Source organism: Paramormyrops kingsleyae, chromosome 21 (genome assembly GCF_048594095.1).
Source record: "Paramormyrops kingsleyae isolate MSU_618 chromosome 21, PKINGS_0.4, whole genome shotgun sequence".
Taxonomy (NCBI): domain Eukaryota; kingdom Metazoa; phylum Chordata; class Actinopteri; order Osteoglossiformes; family Mormyridae; genus Paramormyrops; species Paramormyrops kingsleyae.
In genome coordinates, this window is record NC_132817.1 from 9,587,511 (window position 1) to 9,603,898 (window position 16,388).

At 39.9% G+C, this 16,388-nt stretch overlaps 1 protein-coding gene across 1 annotated transcript in view; it reads left to right on the forward strand.

The window, feature by feature from the left end:
* Window positions 1–817: 817 nt before the first annotated feature.
* The window catches only part of lamc1 (laminin, gamma 1), a 53,592-nt gene continuing 38,021 nt past the window's right edge, over window positions 818–16,388 (forward strand). Inside the window, exon 1 of the mRNA XM_023818826.2 lies at window positions 818–1,423. Coding sequence (XP_023674594.2) covers window positions 1,051–1,423 — 373 coding nt within the window. The 5' untranslated portion in view covers window positions 818–1,050. The remainder of the gene's footprint in view (window positions 1,424–16,388) is intronic.

A 16,388-nucleotide genomic window follows, 5' to 3' on the forward strand; every position in this document is an offset into this window, starting at 1 on the left:
TTTTCTTGCTGGGATAGCTTCCAGGTTCACAGCAACGGCTATGGATGGATATTTGGTTTCAGTACCGCCCCAAGAGGATGTTTTGACTGAATGTGTTGCAAAATACACCACATACTGTAAGGGTTGAATTGGCTCACATATGAGATACATTACTTCAAACCTATTTATTAAAACCTAACATCGACAATAAATTCAATACTAGGCTGAAAATCTCACTTATTTTTGTACAATTTGTGAACTGTATATATCATATAAACATACGCCAGATTTAATTTTCTTTTAAGATTCACTTGAAATTTATAAACTGACAGCGACAAATGAATTTCCAAGTACAAATTATGCGCATTAAAACATTAAATGATTAACCACACTGGATTTTCTCTGGTTCAACTTAACGAGCAACTCCTTAACTACTAAATCACTACATTCAACTGATCAGCAAAGTTATAATTCTCAACATCGAGTAAATGCACATAAGTCGTTAAAAATGTTATCGTTTACGTTTTTGCCTGGAAGTATGTATTTGTTGCTAAATGTTTGAATCGATTCCTTATCTGAAACATATAAAAAATAAAAATACAGAAACACAGACAGTCTATCAGGCTGCGCAATTATCACTTAAGCAAAATTGAAGAGGATTAACATTTGCGTTAATAAGACAACCTGACATAGTACACTTGTTACTTTTAATTTTAGCTTTTCACTTTCTCGTCTCGGATGTCCGCCGTTTCTATTCCAACAAGGACACCGTCAGGCCGCCGCTGTTCGCTCCCGGAAGTGGGCGCTGCTCCCTCGCGCATACGCACTGCGCATGTCAGCGCTATCAAGGGTGTAGTCGTACTGACTCCTGCAAGAAGCTGAGGACTTTCATGGCCGTGGACGTGTAGTGCCGAGTGAACCGGGGGGATTAAAAGAAAGAAAAGATCTGGGAAAGAGTGAAAGCGCGATTATTGATCACGCTTCTCCGATGACTTTTTAGGAAACGGTTAATTCTGAACAAAGTTTTAGTTGGCATAAGTCATTAGTCTGACTTTGCATTCAAACTTAAAAATGGGACGCTTGCTGCACGTTTTGACTGTGTTCATTTATTTGGCTGTACACAGCCATGGTGCCATGGATGAGTGCGTGGATGACTCAGGGCAGTTTCAACGCTGTATGCCCGAGTTTGTCAACGCAGCCTTCAACGTTACGGTAGTGGCAACCAACACTTGTGGCTCTCCCCCAGAAGAGTACTGCGTGCAGACCGGAGTTACCGGAGTTACCAAATCGTGCCATATCTGCGATGCCAGGGATCCCCGGCACCACCACAGCGCGGTTTTCCTCACCGATTACAACAACCATGCGGATACCACCTGGTGGCAAAGCCAAACCATGCTGGCAGGCATCCAGTTCCCAAACTCAGTCAACCTCACCCTACATCTGGGTAAGAGCCGCCGCTCTTTGTACCGCACCTCTGAGTTATCAAGCTAGATAGAAAGTTAGGAAAAGTTAACCAAAGTAATAATTAGCCGGTCTTTAAATGTTATTCGAGAAAGTGAAGTGGCAAGTTTATTTTCCGAAAGAAAAATTGTAAATTAGGGTTTTAATCTCATGATTTGTAACTTTAACACCTGGTTAGTCGCAAGTAGGCTTTTCCCAGCTATCGCTACACGTTACTGTAGATGCATTGTAGTTAGTCACGAGAACTAGCTTGCAATCTTGACGGTTTCTTGTAAACCTTTCATTTTCGTAGTGGTCTTAATGTGACCATCCGACTTAATCACACGGGTTTTTATTTTCATGCCATCCGATCGTGAATTGTTGGGTTAACCTGGCCAAGCTAATGCGACCAAAAGTTTGTGAATGCAAATGGCGGAAAGTAGTCTGTGGTGTGTTGGAGTTGGGAATCTGGCCTACCTGTGTCCTAGGTTTTATCTTCAACAAAATATATGCATTTGAGAAACACGTTGAAATCACTGTTGATTAAATGGTAACAGCCGCTTTGAAACATTTTTCCCCAGGGAAAGCCTTTAAGACCTGATGACCGGGGGGAGGGGCGGTGTGCGAAGACGGGGTTGTGAGATATGAGTGATTGCGCTGCATTCCTTCACATGGGTTTTTTTGGGGGGCAGGACGCTGCCCATTAAGAGTGTAGCCGATCCAAAAGCGTGGGAAATTACAGCCCCGGCATGGGAGCGTGTGAATGGGGATCTCCCTGTGTGCCAGTCGTGTAAGACGTGCAACAGTTGTCTGTCCGATTGTTGTGTTCTTGGTTTGCAGAACACTAAGGATTCATTGTTAACACGATCGGTACTAATAAATCAGTTTCTCTCAGTAACTGTCTAGTTTTTCCTTGTTAATGCTTCATATCTTGTATAACATCCATGTTCACATGAAGTAGGAGCATGATTTTAGACAAGTTAGCGGGTGGGAGAATTCTTTTCCTCTCCCCCAGCCCTTCTGCTCAAAATCTTTTTCTTTCTGTATGGTCATAGTTGGTGTACTATATTGCGGAGGGAAACGTTTTGGTTGACAATAATTTTCCTGTAATGTCATTGCATTTCTTAATGTGATTTTGGTTTTTGGTTATATGGTTTCATATGTCTAAGTACTAAAGTTACAATGTACTTCCCACTTCTGTGGGGAAAAGAAATGTATGTGAAAAAATATTAAGCACGTTATCCTTTAACTTTTGCCCTTGTGTATAGGATTGAATAATGGTAGGTAGATTCAGCCAAGATGGCGTCCAAACTTTCCAGGATTTATAATCTTTAAGTGTTGTCGTATATATACATTTCAGTAGTTGCAAGCTTCCAAGAAACACTTTAAACTGTTTTAGCTAGGGTCAGAATATACACATAATTTATGCTATTTTTTTCTAGCTTTCAAATAAACTGATATGATGCTTGGTAGTACTGCTAGAATGTATTCCGGAAGCTGTATCTGAACTCCGGATTAGTACGCAAATACTATTTATTTTATGTGGTAAGTGAATGGAGGTCATTTTCCTGCATTGTTTAACCGCTACTTGCATATTTGTTATCCATGTCATGGCTAAAAAAAATTTTGCAGTTACTTCAGTGAGTCTGAACTGCTTTAAACCATGTTTCCATTCGCAGGGTTTACTTTTATAGGGTAATTATCGTAGTGTCTGATTGTGAAATGGATATGAGAATGAGTAAAGAGTTGTTTACATTATAAGAATATATTGTTTTGTTGGCACTTCACTTGAATGGGCACAGATAATGTAATAGTACCCTCTAGTTAATGTATTATTTAATCGGAAACCGTTAGCTACATCCGATCTCATGTTTGTTCATTATTAATCAATCATAATGGTTTGTGTATTTGATGCTGTTGATGATGATCTACTAAGTTACTTGTCCCTCCCTCAAGTAAAAAATAATGTAATGGTAACAATGTTACCACTGTTTTTTTTTCCTTTCATATAGAGATACTACTGAATCTAAGTGAATCCTTAACTAATCTTAATTCACCTGTTTGAATTCTGTTAAATATTTAACATTTAAAAATGGAAAAATGAAAATGTAACTAAAACATAACACGTTAGTGCTGCTTTACTGAATGAACTGCACATCATGTATAGCTCTATGTCATCCTGTTAGCCTCAGCAACAATTCTCTCTTGTTGCTTCTGACCACGTCGAGGTCTAGTCTGTTCCTTTTGCAGTATATGTGTCTGCTCTGCAAATATCGCTGAGGTTCTGAATGCATGTTTTGAAGGCTTCTCTTATGTGACTTGTCTCGTTTCCGCTTGTTTTATTCTTGGAGTTGAGAAGCTGTAGTTGAACAATGAGCTTGGTTTATGCTTGGCAATGTAAGATGAAAACTGTGAAACTGCTCTGTTACAGCTGATTATCTGAGGGTTTCTTAGATATAAGGTGCTTTATTTCTATTTACAGAAATAAAACTGTACAGTTTCTTGGGGGGTGGGGGTTGTATGGGAGGTGGGGGTTGTATGGGATTTTCATGAAGGCATAGATTATAACCCTATGTTCTCTGGCCTAGCGAAACTCTATAGATTCCCAAGCAGCATCAAAGGCCATGGTATAAGTACCCACCTGCTACAAATTATACCAGCCTAAAAAGGGGAGACCTATTGTTAGGTGCTGAAAGGTATGATCTTGGCTCAGGAAGCATGTATTTACACAGGATATAGCCCCCAGGTTTACAGACGTTCAGGCAGGTGTGAGATCGCATCTAAAAATCCAATGGGATCACTGAGGTCTTCGTCTTTTGTTTCTCAGCAAGCTCATTGGTTGTTGGTCGGAGTTGGAGTGGAGATCATATCTGTAATCGATTTTGAGAAATGCATACCTAAAAGTTGTATTGTGAAATTTGTACTTGTTGATTATGTATGGAGATAGGCCAGTCTCAGACCAGAGATTTTAGCTGTGCAAGCTCTGCTGTTACATCCTTTGGAGTTATAACACCCTTAAATGTCATCAGAGTGGATTTTAGGTTGGCAAAAGTTGTCCAGATGCTCCTAGTTCGACATCCTGTATGGTAGACAAGTCAAAAAATTGTTTTATCATCTGCATTTTTGCAGGGATTGGACTTTGCTTTTTTTTTTTTTTACTCTCAGCTCTCACAATCTGCCTCAAGACAGATGTTTATCTGCGAATCCCCACCCACAGCCTGCTTTGTCACAAAAGTACTTGCATTGCTGTCTTCCTTTCAAAGGCTTTACTTTATCTTCTTTAATATGAGGTCCTCTGACTTTTCAAAAGTTTGAGCAAAGGCAGGTTTGTGTGTGGATATTCTAATTTTGAAAATTCCCTTTGGATGGTCTTTCTTAAAATGCCAATAGCCTGTTGGCCATGTTTTTTCTTTTTGATGAGTTATTTTGAACTTCTGGCACCTAGAAAATTGTTGTACACCATGCACTTCAAGTCCAATTCCCCCTTTGACTGGCTAGACATCTGTGTATGAGTTTCAGGGATTAAAACATGGTTTTTAGATGGACTTCTGTGATAGACTAAATAATGAGATGGTTGGTTTGTGTGCTCACCCTCTTGAGGTATGCAAGTAGGCTGCTCAAAATGTTCTGGGATGTTCATCCCTATCACAGCTTGTTAAATTTGTGTATTTGTATTACCCTGTAAGTCTCCAATACACAGTTCCTTGATTTTATGGCACCACTCAGGCTAGGCTAATTAATAAAAATGTTGTCATGTTTACCGTTGGATTGTTAGGGCTTAGCAATGGCCAGTGTGTGGTCTCCTATGCTAGTTCAGCTCTGCTGGATGCCGGCATGTGATAATTGGTGCTGACAGATGTGAGATGTTTACCATTGTGTTTATTGCTTTAATGTTGTTTTATGGTTAACTGAAAACCTTGCCATGGTGGTGTGAATTTCACATCTAGCAGGATGCCCACTCTTTAATGGACCATGGAAGGCCTTGAAAAACCATATTTGGTGCATTTCAGGACTAAGATTGATGGTGCTAAAGTACAATCTTCATTGTTTTTGTGGTTGGTTTATTACGTGTAATTAAACATTATACAAAGTGCTGTGCAATGTGAATGCAACACTACAAATTACATGTCAGTAGTGCTAATTTGGCCTTTTGTTTGTTAGAAATTAGTTCTTCCTAACATTAAATGCATCCTTTTCTCTTAGATTGAAAATGCCTTTGCATGAAACCACAATAGTGTTGGAAAATGTCGACAGACATTTTTCATGTGAAGTATTTTTATACCTGAATTCTGATATTTGTAATTGTTCATATAAGTTATGTATTATTATTTGTAAATTAACAGTGATCATATGATCTCAGGCTTGTTTGTCGTATTGATTTCATGAGACACTGTACATCTTGTTATGATGGTATATCTTTTTCGACCCACATCACAAACTGCACCATAGCAAACTAATTTTATGTTAGCAAACCAATTTTAACTGTGAAGAAGAATCTGTCGAACTATGACCTGAAATCTGGTCGGAAAGCACCAGAGAAGAGTCACCGCGCAGCATCTCTAACTCAAGGCCAACAGCTGAGCTCAACTATTTGGGAATATTTTCATGACGGACATTGTTTGGGGAGAGCACTTGATGGCTACAGGTGATTGCCATAAACCTGAAATATTTTCACATCTTTGGGATGATTTTATATATTTATGTACAATTAATCTAGCCTCCAACTTAAATGCTAGCACTAAACATTTTGACCACTTCTTGCTTAATGGTCAGCTTCCATTGTTTACTACTCTATGTAACCTTGCATTGATTTTTTTTTTTTTTGTGTGTTCTCAGCCAATTTTATATAAAAGCCCACAATGTGATTTTAGGAATTGCTCAGTAGTTTGTGAATCTGATACGTTTGAATAAGTTACTCTTATAATCTAACATCTAAACACCCTTGTTTTGTTGATTTATTTGGTAGTCTGCTCAGAACCCAACAATTGTATTGTTAATTGAAAGCGCTTAGTAATCTGGGTTGTATGTATGATTATTTTATAACTATTTTGTTAGGAAAAACTTACAGCTAATTAAAATTTCCAGCTAATTAAAAAGCCAAGCTTCTGCTTTCCTTTTGGCTGCTGTCGTTCTCTTCCCATTGGAACAACAAAGGGTTTCTTCACTTTGTTGTGACATTCCTGTCTTTGTGCAGTAGGCTTAAGACCCCCCCGCAGTGCTTCCAGCCTATTCTACCTGTACAAATTTGAAGGTCTGTTTGGAGACTTTGCGTCTCAGCATTCCTCACCCCTCCCCCCTCTACCTTTTTAAATATACTAATCATTGGACCTTTATACAAGCTTGCATTCCTTTGTTTTAAAGCACCCAATACAGATTTTTGAAAAACATTAAGAACAATCAGCAGAACCTGTACATATTACTGGAGGGCAAGATATACATTAAATGTTTGCTGCATTCATTTAGTTATGGTAGTGATCAAGTTGTACTTCATACAATTTTGAGCAACCTTTGCATGTTTTATGGTCCATATTTCTAACTCAACGGTTCCATAAACCCTGGATCATCTTGCTATATAAGAGTTCTAGTTGGCATTAATGAAATTAAGCTTGGGACCTTCTCTAAGAACTGGCAAATCATTTTTCTATTCCTTCAGCTGAATGATGGCTTCTGATTTCTAAATGGAAAGTCAGGATGTCTTGACAGACATTTCTGGGGAATAGAACAGCTCTGATAATTATCCTTGGTATCTCAGCTCCTCTGTCGCCCTTTCTGTTTGCCGTCTTGATTGGTACCATAGTTTCTCTCCACATTCCACAGCTTGCTTATCCTTTTTTCAGGTAACAATTCATTCACATTCATTCATTTAGCAGACACTTTTGTCCAGAGTGACGTATGTGAAGGGCAAATGGGCTTGGTTGCTTGTGCGAATCATTCGACATTGTCAGAAAAAAAACTGATTTGCAGCCTGTACTCCAAACAGTATCTTGACTCATTCTGTTGCATGGGTACTGCCATGTGGTTAATATTTCATCCTCTTTCCCCACTAGATTTATGTTGGGAGGTGGTTAATGGTATAGCAAAGTAACCTCCAGGCAAAAGCTCTTGTTTTCTTAAAGAAAAAAAAACAGTAGGGTCGCACAATAAATAAGACAAAAGTGTGTTTCCCTGGGGTTGTCCTTTGAAAAATGCAGGCGCACACAAATTTGTGCACCTAAAAAAGTGCTAGGTGCACAATTTTTTTGTGCACCCTAAAAGTGCTAGGTGCACAATTTTACCTTTTTTTGTGCGCCTAAAATGTGGTTGGACTTTGGTGCAATGGGTCAAAATGTACTTGTATTTGTACATATTTCTGTTTTTTGTAGTCCTAGTGTTAGTTGAGAATTTTGTCCTAGTTTTAATGCTTTAACATATTTTGTAGAAACCCATTTAAAGTGAATCACTTTTTATTGGTGAATAAAATTTGCAAATCAGAATTCAGTCTTTTTTGCATCAATACTTTGGAGATTGTCCTCAATTTGCATAACACTTGCTGCAGAAGGCTGAGGGGAAGAGCACCATAATATAAAGATTATATGGGCCACAACTTAGATATGGCATCCAATAATTTGTATGAGCCAAATTCTGTTTCTCCACTGAAATTGCATTTGTTAGCCAGTGTCTTCTCTGAAAACTTCATTCTTGGATGAAGAACACATCAGCAGTCGATCCCAGCAGCAGCCAATCCTTAACATGTATACAGCTAATACTAACTAGTTATGAAGATGCCATCTCTTAAGTGCTTGAGTAGTTTTGAGTAGGTTGCCTTCCAGGATAGAATCTGCAACTAGACCACAGGGGTGAGTAATGACAGTAGCCAAGGATATTGCTGTTGGACTAGGACTAGGAGTGGGGATAGCTCAATATTAAGAGTTGGACAATAGGGTTGGGTCGATAGACGATGCCATCGTCCATCGCCGATGGCCAATAGACATCACGATCCTCTGCCCCACCCCCGCCGCAGCAGCAACCAGCTCACAAAAAACACACACTTAATCACACTATATAGCCAAATTAAATGCATGCTTTTAATTTCCGCATCTTTACTTATTAAAAGGTAAAGAAAAAAAAGTTACTTGTTAAAACCAACTTGAAACATGTCAAAATGGACAGACAGAGACGAAGTATCGCAGCCGCAGCGCTGTCTTAACTCGGTAAGTATGCCATGGACAGTCGGTCGTGGACGCTAGATAGTAAATCTCGTAGTAAATTCCTGGTGCTCTTGGCAAGTTGCACCATGTGATGGGCTCCATTTGGAGGTTATTTTGTCCCGCGTCGCTGCTTTTTGTTTGTTTTTTGAGTGGGATTTTCCCTGTGAGTTCAGCTGCCATGTTAACTCCTCCTGTCAAACTATTCTGCCATGTAAAGATGAAAGACTTTTGACACCAGTTGATGAATTGGATTTGCACTATGACATGGATTCTGCCTTTTGCTATTCCGAGGCCAACAGATACTGTGTAGCTGAATTTTCCAGCAATGAATGTTTTAAAAATCGACCCCAAAAACTCACCTCTAACAGGCAAGTTCGCCCTCAATCCAGATTCTAGTGTGCCTATAGCCTTTTTTGTACTTCAGAGAAGTGTGATCCCTCTGGAATATTTTTGCGTCTGCAGGGGCTAATGCATTCTCCCATATACGTTAGCCTCTGAAGCAATTTGTGAAAGATTGATGGTGCTAATAATAACATCATTACTGGTGTAATGCAGTATGTGATGAACAAAGTGTGACATCTGAATGAAGCAGAAATTAGTCTGTCTGTCTCACTTCATCTATACTGTTACATTTTCATTAAAAAAGACATTATTCTCAATTTTTGCCTTTTATCCACACTACTATTGAGTTTTCAGCCCCCAAAAACGGACACATCTGAAACTCCGTGTTGTATACTTCTGAAAACACTGTTTTAGTGTCACTGTGTGGACAAGTGAAAATGGAGACCTATGAAAACACGGACTCTACAAGTGCCCAGGTTGGTCCGTACTCATCATGTGGCCCATTTCTGATTTGATCTGGCAAGTTACACCCTCTCATTGTCTGATTAATCACCTGTACACCCACACGGAAGTAATTAGTATTCATGGATGTAACATGGCGGACATGGAGGAGCTGCTTTCAATGGCGTTTTCCTTGTGACTGACCTGTATGTAGCTAAATGGGTGAAGAATAGCTTCATCATTGTTTAAAGTAAAAGAAAAAAAACAAGACCATACTTTTTTGATGTTTTAATAAATAAAAAAGTGAAAAAAAATCAAAGAAATTATCTGGCTTTTTTTTTTTTTTTTTTTTGCTGCATCGAAAACATACCGAACCGTGACACCACTGTGTCGTATCGAACCGAACCGTGATTTTTGTGAACCATTACACCCCTAATAAACATATATGTATACCGTAACATCCTAACATCCCTTAACAGCTGTGATATACATTAATAACACATGATTACACAATTATAATGTTTGCTATTAATGTATATTAAAGCTGTTAAGGGACATTAGGATGTTACGGTGTACTTGCCTGCTGCTTATGAATGTTCTATGAATGCATTATGAAGGTGCACCGAATGTTCTTTGAATGCTTAATGAAGGCATTATGATGGTGCACTTAATGTAAAGCGTTAGCTTTTATTCAACCATTCTGGTGTCTTCTGAACTAGGAAGAACAATTTCTGACAGCTCCTGTGGCCAGGCTTGTTGTATGCCGGTGCTAAGAGGGTATCTAAATGAAGAGCTTCTCTGTGTGTTACTGGAATGTTCTTATGCCCAAGGGGCTGGAGTTTCTTCATTTCACAATGTCCAGTTCTGAGAGAAATTTTGCTTTGGTACCTTCTCATAATTCCTAGGAAGACTGTAAACAATTCTTTAAACATGTTACATATTGAAGGTTTCGACTGGTGAGAGTAGCTAGCTGACTTGGTTTAAAAAGACGTGAAGAATCGGACTTGGCAGGTTGGGACTGACGCCAGTGCTTGTTTGGAAGGAAGTGGGGGAGGACATGTGGCTTGGCTGCATTTCACTGACTGTTTATGCAGCTGTTGGTTGTAGAATTCACATTTAAAAAGCAGCCCTGAAAATCTCAAGCAGAGATTGCATGGGAATTTGCTTGCTTATTTATTTCCTGTGGATTTCATAGCGACGTTTATTGCATCAGCTCAGCGTCTTTCCAATTGTTGTGTTCTGAAGGAGACCTGTGGAAGACTCCTTTTCCTATCATATGTTTCCTGTCATATTAAGTGGTGTAGTATGTTGACCATGCCATGGGGAGTCACAAACAATAGCGTAAGGCTAGATTTAATGTGACTGAGCAAAAGGCTTGTTATATTGTGAATAATTGTTGAGGTGGGTTGATTGTGAGTTTTAATAAGCCTCTCATCACTGTTGGTTTGGTGTGTGTGTGTGATATCTGTTTAAGGGCAGTAATTAAGGATTGTCACACTACAGTGGATTTTAATGTATCTTATCTGCTGAGATTGCAAAATTCTAAACTTCAACATGGGTGCAACACTTGGTGAATCTAGTTCGATTTCAATATTAACTTTTTTATACTGTTACTTCACATGATAAATCCACAAAAACAAGCATGTTTTTTGAGAATTGAGCCGGTCTGAAGCACTCCCCTTCCAATGCGAATCATAGTGGCCTCGTGGGATTTTAGTCAAACAGATGTTCCAACATATCTCCGAGGCATATGAAGGAGAAGTCGTGCCGAGATCACCATGCCCACACATCAAAAGTCAAAGCAGCCATTGTTCATTCCCTTAGAGGAATGTGGTGATGTCATAGGAGGAAACTTTTATTCAGAAGTAGGAAAGGACAGGGGCCTTGGGAATTAGGCTGTGACACTCCTTTCAGTGCCTTCAGGTTAGTCTGCCCAGCAGCCTCTTTTTGTCTTGTGAATTTTATGAAGGAAAATAACCCTAAATGTCCCCCAGTTTATCATTTATATTGTTTGGATGTTTTGATTCTTGGCAGAAACACTACCAAATGTTTTCACCTTAAGATATCTGGGGAAAAATAAATAGGCCCATTCCCACCACAGAAACATTCAGAAACCAGAAACTACTCTTGTGTTCCCACTACCGGAACTTGGCCCAATTTTAGTTCCTCAGAGCTAGTTCCTGAACCTTTTTTAGTTGCTACTCTGGAGTTGGTACCTATCACTCTACGGGGAACTACTGGGTGAAGCTTACAGCAATGAACTTTGCAAATTGGTTGACCACAAGCACTGGTGATAACTTGGAAGTTATGCAAAAATATTCGGAAAAGAGATCAAAGTAATGGAGCAAAGATGGGCTGGATGATTTATCGTTTTCAAATCGAAATCGCAATTTGAAACAACGCGATTAGCATATCGCAAAGACTGCGATTTAGGATATACATTATACAGCACGTCCGACTGTTGTGGGATAGCTTTACAAATTCATGCTGTGCTCCATGTGTGACAATCATTCTCACCAATCACAGTCGCCGTGCTTCTCGCGTGCCAGTCATGCTAACCAATCAGTAGTGGCCCAGGAAGACTGCCTATAGGCCCACAAACAGCAAACACGTGAAACCCAAGGAAAATGTTGCATTCACGGTGCGGAAAAAACAGCCACCCTGTTAAGGACATTATGGCTTTTTGGTTGCGGGTCTTAGATTTGCTGCTGTTATTAACACTAATAACACATTAGCGCAAACAAAAGGGCGGCATACCCCGAAGTAGCTCTTGCTTGTTCATTGGCGTGGGAAAAGGTGGTTCTAGTGTTATTAGGAGGGTAATAAGCGTTACCTGCAAGATCGATATTTTTCTTTTTGCTGCAATTGTTTTCATTATTACTTTAACTTGACACACCACATCTTTAAATTCTCATCCTTGCATTAGAATATAGACCAGTTGATATTTTGATGGCATCTCTTGGCAATTTAAACCATATTACGCAGCATTTACTACACACTGAATATTGAACTGAAGCTTGACATAAAAAATTAATCGCGAATGAAATCGCAATCGCAGTGTCTGTCAGAAAAATCGAGATTAGATATTTTCCCCAAATTGTTCAGCCCTAGACTGGGCAGATGGAATAATTTTGTATAATTTTGTATGTCAATTTCATTACATGCATTAAGTATGTTGTGCTCTAGACTCCATATGTCTGCATCGGAAACTTCAATAGATAAGCAACATACAAACCAACATACATCTGTGTAATATTACCAGGGAAACTTGCCAGCCATCATTAGATTGCGTGGAATAAAGTTACATCGTTTTTTATTTTGTGGAAAACAAAAGATTGATCTGCTGGCCAGATTTAATATCAAAGTATAAATGTGTCATGGGCTATAAAAAAATAAATAGGCTGTGTACTACTTTGAACCACAATGGAACACTATTTGTCCTGAAATTTCGGACCATGCAGTCGATCCCATCAATAACCAAGAAATAACTAATAAAACAACTTGTTCGTCCTTCATTGTTATGGGGCGGTGAAGTAGTTTCCTATGAAATTATGTAAAGTTTAACCTACAAGTGTTTTACGTCTCCCATGCTTATTTAACATATAGGTCACAGTTCCTGATGTGCGGTGGGAATGCGACACATGAAAGTGGCAGGGAACTACAAAAGTTCCCAGTTGACAGCCCAGGAAATCAGAACCAGGAACTACTTTCCTAAACTTCAATGGGAAAAGTGTCATTCATATCAATCGTTTTCACTGACAGTAGTAATTCTAAAATTTCTGTAGTACAGTATTTGAGTAAGGCTTTTGGAAATGTGTGTTTGACCTTTTATGAAGGTCAAACTTCATATTGGTCACTTTGAGACTTTTTTCAGGAAACGGAACCATTTTTCCAGAACCAAGAACTTTTGTCATGTTCACACCGCAGGATCTCTGCTGGATTGTAGCTCCTTGGAAGCACTTCCGGAAACTTTTTGTTGGTTCCTCCTCCAGACTAGGTACTTTTTGTTCAAATATGAATGCGTGGGGAGGCGCTTACAAAGAACCTGCTGATTGGTTGACCACAAGCACTGACACTAACTGGAAAGTTACGTGAAAGGGCAGTGAAAAGAGATGATAGAGCAAAAATTCAGCTTTTGGAATTATTTTTGTATCTTCTGCTGTTATTGCATTAATCAGTACCTTTTTGCTTACATCTTTTTCCATATTTTTGCATCGGAAAATTCAACTGATAACCACTTTTGTGTAATATCATAGGTTCCAGCAGTGACACTTGCCAGTGCTTATTAGCAGAATAACATTACATTGTTTTACATTATACATTTTACATTACATTGTTAAAATGTAACAAGAATCATAAAAATGTCATTGGTCATAGATATAAATGACTTGTTTACCCTCCATCATTTTGGCGTGGGGGTGTAGTTTCGTTTTAAAATGTATGAAGTGTTTTGCGTCTCCCATGCTTATTTGGCACTAAAATCCCAGTTCCAGTTTCGCAGTGTGAAAGCAATACACCAAAATAGCCAGGAACTACAAATGTTACAGGTTGAGACAGCCCAAGAACTTGTAAACAGGGATCAGGTTCTGCGACTTTGGTGGAAAAGTGCCTATTTTTGTTTATTGCACTTCTGATATATTAGCATTAATTAATATTAATATGAATATATTGTCAGCTTCACAAAAACGTAGCATCTGTCACTGAAAAGTAATTCATATGAATGAATTTTAAGTTTGTTGGGTACTTACTAATGGGTATTTTGGCATATTGGAAATGGTGCTGTATTGTCCATTTATTGTAATTTTTCAAAACATGTAGGTAACATGAGAGAGATCTGCCATTTTCATCTGAGGTGGTGTTTGGCTGGTTAGATGATGACTTCAGCTGGAAAAGAGATCAAAAACCTCTTCGAGGTCTGAGAACATTCAGACCCTTTGAGGGCTCACTGCCAGATGGAATCCTAAGGGAAAAAAACGTAACATAAAAGGATATAACGATTCACCTGGAAACCTGTGGCTACCTACTTTTATCTGTCTTGTCAATTCTTTTCAGAAGCGGCCTGCTGGGCACTGCTTCTTAGGCTGCTTATATTGTCTTTGTTTTATTTTGATCACTGGTATCAGGTGAGAACTTCCAGTTTGTGGATTTATTGAACATCAGTATTCTTAACCAGTAAGTAAAGGCCTCTGTTATCTCAACAGGAACTTAACTGCATCTTTTCACATCTTATGAATTTCCAATTGTTTATCTGACAATTTTCCCCCATCTCCCTTAACATACAGTCCTGCAAAGTTCAGTTTATCTGAACCAGTAATATGTCATTCTTTTATCCGTAGTGGATGAGTGTAAAATTTGCACATTACACAAAATCAGTTGGTTTTCAGGCACTAAATGAATTCTTTTTTGCCTCTATTGACCAGCCTTGGCGAATTGTAGATACGTGTTAATTTTGCACATTTGGCCCTACTGTACCATCAAACAGGTCTTCTGATCGACTATGCATCAGTTAATGTTTCTCTTTTCTGGAAAAATCTCTGAATGTATTCCTCTACGCCTGCTGGAAAGTGTTTCTCACTCATTAAAGATGGATTTATCAAATGAAAATGCCGTCTGGGATGGCTTCCAGGCCGCCCCCCTCCCTTGTTGCCCTGTACTGGATACGCAGCTGGGGGATGAGTGGGAGATGGAAGGAGGGGAATCTGGGATTTGGTGGTGCTGCTAGATTCAGGAGCTGTTGAGCAACAGAGGGAGAACTCTGCTGGAATGCCAACATGCCATGGAAGTGTGAGGCTAAATCGACCTTAAAATAAGTCTAAAATGGTGAGAAGTAGAAAAGATAATCATAGTAATCAGCTTCGGTTATTGATTTTTTTGAAAAATGCTTTAGTTTTTGTCTGGACCCCAGCTTAAGCAGAATATTAATTTTTCCCCTCATTAACTCATAATCCAATGTTCCCGGATAAAGTAGCTACTAGTGCTGACGTCTTGGTGCTAATACACCATAGGTTTTTGCCCTTTTAGTTGATCTAGCTGTAGAACTGAAGCACATGATGTAGACTTCTGATGAGATAAATTCAGTCTTGCACTGGCTCTAAGCCTATAGATTGCAGAAACAAAAGGAGGGGGTGGTTTTCTACTGGATTCATCCTTGTCACAGCTGTTTGTGTCAAGGTTGATTTTGTCCAAATAGGTTTTCACACTTTCTTTCAAACACATTTTCAGTCACACTTTCAGATGTGGTGTTCAATTCACCACCACCCCTCCCAAAAAAAAAAGAAACTCCCAAACACGCAGTTGCAAAGGATTTACTTTCATATTTCACAAAATGATCTTTCCAGAAAATTTTGCAGCAGCTGTGTCGTTAATGGACAGTTCAGCAGTTGCAAAATAGGAACTAACTAGTGGAAAAAGCTGTAATGGGAGGGGAACTTTGGGGGCGGGAGGGGGGAGGTCGTTCGCAGCTACACTGGCTGCTGCTCTGCCCTGCACCGGGGCATGATGACATTGTGCAAGCCTGAAACAGGTGTGTACATGTGAGAGCAGCCAAAGTGGGAGTGGGGGATAGTGCTCTGTGCAGGCCTCTGCCGGGGGCCTGACTTCCTGCTCTGTGCAGGCCTCTGCCGGGGGCCTGACTTCCTGCTCTGTGCAGGCCTCTGCCGGGGGCCTGACTTCCTGCTCTGTGCAGGCCTCTGCCGGGGGCCTGACTTCCTGCTCTGTGCAGGCCTCTGCCGGGGGCCTGACTTCCTGCTCTGTGCAGGCCTCTGCCGGGGGCCTGACTTCCTGCTCTGTGCAGGCCTCTGCCGGGGGCCTGACTTCCTGCTCTGTGCAGGCCTCTGCCGGGGGCCTGACTTCCTGCTGTGTGCAGGCCTCTGCCGGGGGCCTGACTTCCTGCTGTGTGCAGGCCTCTGCCTGGGGCCTGACTTCCTGCTGTGTCTACTCTCTGACTTCTGCCTCAAATCCAGCCAGTGGTCTCCCTGGCTCAGGTATCCAGGTATCCTA